This window comes from Clupea harengus, chromosome 24 (assembly GCF_900700415.2).
Source record: "Clupea harengus chromosome 24, Ch_v2.0.2, whole genome shotgun sequence".
In the NCBI taxonomy this organism is placed as follows: Eukaryota; Metazoa; Chordata; class Actinopteri; order Clupeiformes; family Clupeidae; genus Clupea; species Clupea harengus.
In genome coordinates, this window is record NC_045175.1 from 6590412 (window position 1) to 6599540 (window position 9129).

At 40.8% G+C, this 9129-nt stretch overlaps 1 protein-coding gene across 2 annotated transcripts; it reads left to right on the plus strand.

Annotated features, from left to right (window-relative positions):
* npm1a (nucleophosmin 1a) lies at nucleotides 1-7783 on the plus strand. 2 transcript variants are annotated; one of them, XM_042703568.1, is made up of 11 exons: nucleotides 1-128; nucleotides 1472-1551; nucleotides 1774-1893; nucleotides 2999-3092; nucleotides 3293-3393; nucleotides 3808-3851; nucleotides 4103-4178; nucleotides 4357-4440; nucleotides 4582-4704; nucleotides 6722-6796; nucleotides 7155-7783. In XM_042703568.1, the coding sequence occupies exons 1-11, from the start codon at nucleotides 89-91 to the stop codon at nucleotides 7203-7205; spliced, it is 888 nt and encodes a 295-aa protein (XP_042559502.1). In that variant the 5' UTR covers nucleotides 1-88; the 3' UTR covers nucleotides 7206-7783. The 2 variants fall into 2 exon arrangements, with proteins under 2 accessions (XP_042559502.1, XP_012679095.2); XM_012823641.3 differs by having other exon boundaries at nucleotides 6-128; nucleotides 4579-4704.
* The last annotated feature ends 1346 nt before the right edge of the window (nucleotides 7784-9129 follow it).

Genomic DNA, 9129 nt, shown 5'->3' on the forward strand with positions numbered 1-9129 from the left:
GGAGGCGTGGCTACAGACAGCATCCACTCACTCAGAGAATTTACTACACTTTCTCGAAGGGTCACTCACATCAGCACACACCGGAAAAATGGATATGGGTGAAGCAGGACCACAGACGTATCTCTATGGTAACTATGAACAACCATTTGATGAAAATGTGTTTTATTGTGATTATTTATTTCAATATAATAATAATATTCCCTCAGCTCTGCTGTACCAGCATATATGTTAAAAGTAAACCACTTGGTGAGGTATGTTAGCCGCTAGCTACGATAACTTACTTAGCGGGCAGTAAAGGATGAGCTAGATACGGACTACGGTTATTAAATGGTAATGTTCCATCAATACAGTTAGTTGGTGCATTAGTTAGTCTTTCAAAACGCTGGTTTTACGTGTTTAGCGTTGCTGACTGGGTAGCAGCTGCTAATACTTAGAGCTAGAAATCATGGTCACAGTTAGCTGCCCAAGTACGTTATTGATACAATGCCGGAGTTGGCTGCTATGAAGTTTTATAATATGGGAAGGAATCCGTACCGTTCTTTATTGAAAAATAAATCTAAACGTTAACGTACACAAACGTTATCTGCTCCAAATTTGAGTGATGCTGGATGTAGTGGAGAAGCGGTTTTTTCAGGTCACCGCATTCAGTGGCTCTCAAATTACCAGACACGTGTGTCCAGGCCTACACGTTTTAGCTAGGATAGCCTGCTAGCTATTGACGAATTGCATGAATTGTAGCTTGGAAGACAGTTTTCAGCTAAACAACTTTGTTGGTCATACATTGTTAGATAGTCACGTATTATAAGTTAGCTTGTATTAAACGTTTACAAAAGCTGGCTAACTACTACAAATGGAAAGTTGTGGTTCACGTGGAAACGTAACGTTAGCTTGCCGGCATGCACCAGGCTTGACGATAAGGTCACGTCACAGAAAACGTTGGTCTTTTTAGCTTGTTAACTGCTAGATAACCTTTTAATAACTTGCCTGTCTATTTGTTCTAAGTGATATGCAGTTTTTAATTTGAGCTTTTTGGAGGTATGTCTTTAACATGATGTGTTGTGGAAATGCAGTTAACAATGTGTTAGCTTGCTAATTAGGTAAATTAGCCACCTAGCCGTATAAACGTAAGTTAACCAACTGTCCCAATGTAAGAGTAATGGTGTTAATGTTCTGATGTCTAAAGTATTGTACTGCAAGTGTGTAGTACGGAACATTCTTGATGTATCCAAAGCGTTATTTCCATGGTCAGCGCTCGGTTTCCCCCGTTATGTTCAGGCATGTATCACGCCACGTGGGTTGAGATGGGCTAAGGTTACTGAGCCCTGGTTACCTTAGATAACCCCAGTGCTATTCGGAGTTGACTGTTGACTCGAAATCGCCTCGTCTGCTTCACATGAACTTTTAACGTGTTATGAACTTTAAACATGTATTTTAATTGTACTGTAATGTATTGCTTTTTTCTTCTCATTAGGATGCGAACTCGTAGCCGGGAAAGAAGTGAAGTTCATCCCAGAAGATGAGGATGTGGAGCATCAGTTGTCCATTAGAATGGTACGTTCAGTACACTACTGTATAAGAGAAATGTCAAGACCACAAAATATTTTTTAACCTGAGCCCTACTTTTAGCTCTTTTGGGGTCCAGCATTTTGCTAGTGCCACTTAATGACCGAAATCGGTCCAGTGTTAATTTTTTTTTGTCTAATACAAAAACACGTAAGCAACAAACAAGTGGCTTTATTTTAGTTTCACGGAACATGTTATCTGCCCGCTCAGGTGTGTGTTGACCCTACCACAAAAGATGAGCTGCAGCTTGTGGAGGTGGAAGGAATCGGTGCAGAGGGGACTAAAGTCACAGCAGTGCTGGCGGCCCTTAAGCCGTCCACAACACCCAGTGTAAGTCATTCGGTTGCCTTCGGAGTAGACATACCCTACCGACACGTCCGCACTAGTCAAGTCCAGTCAGCTTTTATTGTCCATTTCCACATATACATGTTGTCAAGTGAAAGACCGATATGGGTTTTTCAATGGTCAATGCCGATATTTAGAGAACAGGATGGGCGATGTATAAAGCCGATATCATGTTGTTATTTGGGGGGGGGGGGGGGGGTTGCATCTGAAAATACAAAAAAAAAAATAATAGGAAGAAATGAGACACAAAATTGCTGAACTTAACATTTATTAAAATAGTTTGTCTGCATTACAGACATACACATTTATGAATATAAAATAAATAAAACATTTAGTGAACTTAACAGCCTTTATCAACAGATCACCTAAGTTTCCTGAGAGAGAACGAACATTTCTAAATAGTTGTATAAATAAAACAAATAAAAAATGTTGCTTTTGCAATCGTAGACGGCCCCAGAGGGTTATTCCCCTTTTTTCTCACTAAAAGACTGGAAACAATCGAATTATACAGAGAGTAAACATTGTTAAGACTGGCCACTTAAATATATTGAGCTTTAAAAACTGGGAATTTAAGTGTTACCGTCTTCTCTCAGGGAAAATTCAGCAACTGCTTTCCAGCACGTTTGGCACGTTTCCTACCCGCTGCCTGTAGAATGGCGAAATTGACACAAGGGGGAATGCTAACATTGTTTCACCGCAGCCACACTGACATGGCTGCCAGCAGATGTGTCTGCAGAATTATTTTTATAATCGGCCTCGTGAGCGCAGTTAATCTAAATCGGCCGACCGATTAATCAGTCGACCACTAATGTTGTCGTACATACAGGGGAACGAGCTTTAGCTTCTCAAGGACCACAGGGCAACATAACACAATAAAGGAATATAATTATAACCCTGTGTCCTCGGTTTCTCCTGCCTGAGTGTTCTTTGAGGCCTCTCCTTGGGACATTTGTCATCTTACATCTTGCTAATTGTTTTATGTGTTACATCCCTGCTTTAAAGGCATCTTTAGATTATTTTTCATTATTATTATTTATTATATATATTTGAATTAATAAGTACTTATTGTAGACACGTGTCTCTCTTACAGGTGTGTGTGGGTGGTCTTGAAATTACACCCCCAGTTATATTCAGGTTGAGGTCCGGGGCAGGTCCTGTTCACATCAGCGGACAGCACTTAGTCAGTGAGTACCTGTTCTGCTTAAATGTAACAACTTGGTTTTATTTTCAGAATGACCTGACTAAATGTCACTGAATCCAGTTATTTGCAGTCCTTTGCTGCTGCAGTTTAGCTGGTTTTAAGTGTCCAGTCCAACTCTGAAATTTGATAGATTACTGCACTGGTAAAAAAAAAAATTCTCATCCACTGTTTTCCTGTCACCAGTGATGCCAAGCTTTGATGATGATGAGATGGGGGAGGAGGAAGAAGATGAAGAAGCCATCACCACCCTGAAGCGAATGGCACCAGCTGGAATGAGGGCTTTGGTATGTTTGTTTTGAAGGGACTCAATGTAGCTCACCAAAAACGACTTGCATTTAGTCATTTAGCAGACGCTTTTGTCCAAAGTGACAGCGGTCAAGCTACGAGCAATAGAGACCTAGTGTAACAATAAATACTATTTTATATAAGAAATAGAAACAAAAGTGTAGGAATGTAACTGCTTTAGAAGTGCAAGTTAGGAAGGGAGGTGCTCTCTGAAGAGTTGGGTCTTCAAGAGCTTCTTAAAGGTAGAGCGGGACGCCCCCGCTCTGGTAGTGCTAGGCAGCTCGTTCCACCAACGACCTCAGCCCTGTTAAGGCACACTGTCAGGGACCCATATGTGGCAGACCTGTATCAGCAGTGCTATCCCATAATGCAACTGTCTCTGAGTTTGACCACTTGGTTCCTCTTCTCTACAGAAAAAGATGAAGATGGACGTGGATGATGAAGATGATGATGACAGGTGAGTGTTTTTGGCGTTGCACGTCAGTGCCTGAACGGATGTGGAGGCCACTAGATATCTTTTCACAAGAAAATTGTGGCTTTATTTAAGTACTCAATAAGTAATAATAATAAGAAAAATAATGTTCTTCCCAACCCTTCTGCAAAGAAAAATAGGAATTTTTGAATAGGACTGAAATGGATGTTTAAGCTTATATCAAGAGGAATGGTATGAGGTTATATTGACATAGTATATATTCTTTACTACACCAGTGATGAAGATGACGAGGATGATGATGACGACGACGATGATGACGACGAGGAAGAGGAGGAAGAGTCTCCTGTGAAGGTGTGTTGGATACGTTTTATTTATTTATTTATTTTTCCCCCCTTTCTTTCCTCCCCCTTGGCAGGTGGTAAACCCAAAAGGAGTATACCACACATCTTTCCCCCCTGGATTTGTTGTTACTTGTGGCAGTCTCCTGCCTTGGTGTTAATTAATAAATGGCAAAATGTGTTTGTTTCAGCCAAAGAAGGCACCGTCCAAACCACAGACACCCGTAGCACAGAATGGCAAGTCGCACAAGCCCGGCACACCTGCAGCCAAACAGGTGAGACCTCCGGACTCATCGATGAGCTCACGTGCTTCGTCACATTCCTCTGTTGCTCTATACTCCTAAAGCTGGAAGCAAACACGAAATTCAATCACGTGAACCGAGCATAAATCGATGATCCGTTTTGCTTTGCAGCAGAAGACCCCAGACAATAAGAAGAAAGACAACAAGAAGCTGCAGTCCCCCAAAACCCCCCAGACGCCACGCATCCCCCTCACCGTGGCGGACATGAAGGTCAAGATGATGGCCTCCGTGCAGAAGGTTTGTATCCCCTTACTTTGCTACTGTTGTTGTTATAGGTGTGGATGATTCCACTCACAGGAGGGCACCTCACATTGGACTGCATTCACAGATGTGTGTGTGTGTGTGTGTTTTGAGTGGAGAGCCAGTTTGGCTGCAGGCTTTAGTTCCAGTAGTAGTCGTGTCTTCGAATAGCCGGATAGAGAATAGTCCTCAAATAATGGCAGCCATTATTTACTGGTTTTTATCTCTCTTTATTTATTTTTTTAATCTGTGGTAATAATGCTCATCATTTGTGTTTCAATAGCAAAACAGCCTACAGTACTTTTCTTCACTTAAAGGGTGCCCCTGCGGTTATGGGTCTAAGTTTCATAACCGCTTGCAAAGTGCTTATTTATGAGTTCAGCAAGATATACCCCGACTGGACTATAATTAAAAAACAAAATGGCCTGTGAGTGCGCATGTCGAGCACGCCAGATGAGAGGGGCTTCTTTCTGCAGAATCAAATTAAGATGATGCTGCGAAGTTGTCGGGAGGAAGAGACTGGGTTTCCATTCAACCTTTTTGAATGTGAATTTTGACACTTCCAATAGCAAATCCTGTGTGGAAACACTTGGATTTTGCGTGAAGGCAAACTCAGATTTTTTGCAAAGCAAAGCAGGTATTTTGTATTGGGCCTCCATTTTACCGTCTAATGTTCAGGTTTTGCTCAATCATTACTGTTTGTTTTGCTCAATCATTACGATTCATTGAATTAGGGCTGGGCGGTATGACGGTATATACCGTGCAACGGTAGAAATGTGTCTACCGGGAGAGATTTGGCCATACCGTTTCAACCGCGGTATACTCTTATTTTGAAATCCAATCGATTTATTTTTAGATAATGACCTCCGAACTATACTTCATCCCTCTTATTATACAGTAACTCGCCAAAACAATAGACATTCCTCCAAAAATACCTCTTTAACGATTTTGTAGCCGTTGTGATTTCTGCTGAGAAAATAAAATATGGACTGAAAAGTGTCTAGTGTAGGCATTTATTTTTCAGTATTTCAAAGTGAATGAGCTGTGAGAGCACAAGAACAGTGAGCGTCTAGCAGCGATTATCATATACATATGTCGACGGCGATTACGGCCAAACCAACGAGATTCTAAGTAATATGGAGACAAACTTTTTTTGGTACTCCACGTAGATCATAAACCCTTGAATATAAAAACGACTCAGTGAAATCAGTTGAGAAATGTAAACGCTATCTATAGTGCTTTTTATCCAGAAAAACTGCAGCTCCATCATTTACTTGCGTTTGTTTACAGACCAGTCATCACCTCGTCATCACGTTAGCACGTCGCAGCAACGGGCTGATATGTATATATGTCTATGTGTAATGGCCAACTTCTTAATTTTTTTATTTTAATATGTGGCCATATAAAGAAAATATCTCATCATTATTGCGTTAACATATGGACACACATTGAAAGTACATTAAAGAACCACTGAAACATAAGCACTGGACTAAATGCCACAGAAAGATTTTTTTTTTTTTTTTTTTACATACACTTTGCTTTTATTTTACTATTTAAAGATTCAATGGATACTGGCCACTATTGCTTAGGCCAATAGCCTATTGAGGCAGTATTGTTTCTGCACCTTAGTGTTATTAAGGGTCAAAAAATAAATGTCTGTGGACACATTTCGCCACCGCTGAAGTGTCCTCTTTTTCAAAAACCCAAATCTGGTCACCCTACGTATAATAAACGTGATATATACCGTAACCGTGATATAAAATTACAAATACCGTGATAGAAGATTTTGGTCATATCGCCCACCCCTACATTGAATAGTCAAACTGATATGAGGGCATAGTGTTATCATATTCGCCTTAGTAACATAGACTGTTGAAACATGACCTGTTGGACAGGTGAGTGTACTTCTGGTTACTTAGGATGGATAGTGTGACACTCAGTATCTCCTTAACTATTGGACAAACTGCTGATGAGTGCTTTTCATAATGCTATTTTTCTTTTCCTGTGTCTGCAGGGGATCTCGCTACCTAAACTCCAGCCCAAGTTTGAAAACTACATGAAGAACACCTTTAAAGTGGCAGAGTCCAAGGTATTTGTCCAGTTTAATTACAAATGTTGTATGCATGTTACTTTGACTGACATTTCAAACAGGGCCCCTACTAAATTTAACAGAGGGCTTCTACGACAGTCAATGTCAATGGTTTTTATATGTGGAGATGTCCTATACTCTGCATTGACCAGATGTTAAGTAAACGTACTCACTTTTTGTTAAGCCTTAAAATGATAAGGCACATGTACATCAGATTTCAGTTTGAAAGGGATTCGGGCTTTATGATTCAAGAAATGATAACAAATCCTATTGGTCTGAGTCACCATGACTGTAAAGATCAGTCCACAATATTTGAATTGGAATCTAACGTGTTGTCCTCCTCCTCCGTTCTCCCCAGACCATCGAGGAGCTGTGGAAGTGGAGGCAGACCGTGGACGAAAGCAAATGATCAGCCCTCTGCTGAATTGTTCGGTTGTCATTGTTTTGATAAATTATTATTGTTTCTCACCCCCTCCCACCCCTTTTTTTTTTTTTTTTAATTACCCCCCAAGTTCGAGCCGTGATTACGTATTCTTACTGCTATATTCTCAGCCTGCCGCAGAACGAGATTACTGTCTACATGTCCTCGTGAATTTGACCTTTCACCCTGCCATCAGCCTTATTCACCAGAGGACTAACCTGAAAGAGGAGGAAGGGGAATCGCGTCCAGTATTTTTTTTGTTTCGTTTTTTAATTAATTGTTGTTTTGAAAGTCAATTGTGGGAATGGAGTTAAATCAACATTTATGTCAAGGGAGGTCTTCCCTTCCAGTGTTCCTGTAATGTTGGAGTTTGAAGCCTTTATTTCTCCCCTTCACGTCATGTATGTATGTTTGTTTGTTTGGTTGGTTGGTTGGTTAATTATGTTTTTCTTCGATATCCGGTCCATGTTCGCTGAATGAGGTTTTATATGTGCCCTGTTGGGTGCCAGGCCCTTTGGGGTTACTAGGGGATTGGGGAGGGACATGAATAAATAATTCCACTGAAATTGTGATTTTGTTTGACTGATTCTTTCATTTAATTGGTTGAACTTTAACCTTTAACCAAACTCTAATCTTCCTATGTCTCCTCATTCATAGGCTGTATCACCAATGTGAAATGAATAACTGCGACCGTTATTTACATGCCATGTTGATGACACCACGCACAAAGAGCCCCTTTCGTCCAAAAAATAAAGTTGTAATGAATACAGTAAGATGTGAGGGGGCACGATTTATAATCGAGGAACAACAATCAAGCTACAGCTGCTGCTGTTATGTTTGCCCTTCAATTGTCTGTGTATGCCCAGTAGGTGGCCCAGAAGTTAATTGACAGCATGCCAGGGAGGATTGCAGAGGTCTTGAAAAAGAAGGGTCAACACTGCAAATATTGATTCTTTGCATCCACTTCATGTAATTGTCAATAAAAGCCTCTGACACTTATTCAATGCTTGTAATTATACTTCAATCTTCCATAGTAACATCTCACAAAAATATCTAAAGACACTGAAGCAGCAAACTTTGTGAAAATGTATATTTGTGTCATTCTCAAAACTTTTGGCCACGACTAGTCTACTATACCTGGTATTTATCTGAAGATAACATTGATTACATTTGTGTTGAAACAAATGTCCTCTGTCATTTCCTTGAGATGTGAAAGTTTTTCCCACTCAGGCCTTTCAGAGGCTGGTGGTGCAGCACGTTGAGAGAGTTTGAGTCAGAGCAGATGCAGAGGAAAACGGATGAGAGGTACAGTGTTGTTCTCTGCCACTAGGTGTCAGGCTATTATGATTCAGTATTAAGGTATGCAGACTAAGTGAAGAAGTGAGGTTGAATATACATGTGCTGCTGTACGGGTTATGTACGAGTTCAAGTAAAGTACTATTGGAATAGTATTACAAGCCTCTTCATTACTACAATACATAACATACAGACAGCTTGACCTGAAGCTGGAGGCCCTCATCAAGCAGCTGGGCGAGAAGAACAGTCTTTCAGTGGAGAATTAGAGAGAGAGAGAGAGAGAGTGTGTGTGTGTGCATGTCTGCACACTCATGTTATGTCTGCCATAACTCTTAGAAAATTGACAGTTCAGCTATCCATGTGATGTAATGTTTCAAAAGGGACGTGAGGGTGTGTCTGTCAGACTCAATACTTTGACTGAGGAAGTGCAGACTCTGAGGAAACAGCTGAAGACTAATGAGTCTCAACTCTTGATCAAATGAAAATGAGACTCACACTCACTATGGGCGGAGGCAGTGGGTGGGGGGCCACCCATCTATGACGTAGAGAAGTCCCAAATGGTCGATTCTGCGTCAGCATCGGCCTTACAAGGTTCAGGATGATTTCAAACTCGATG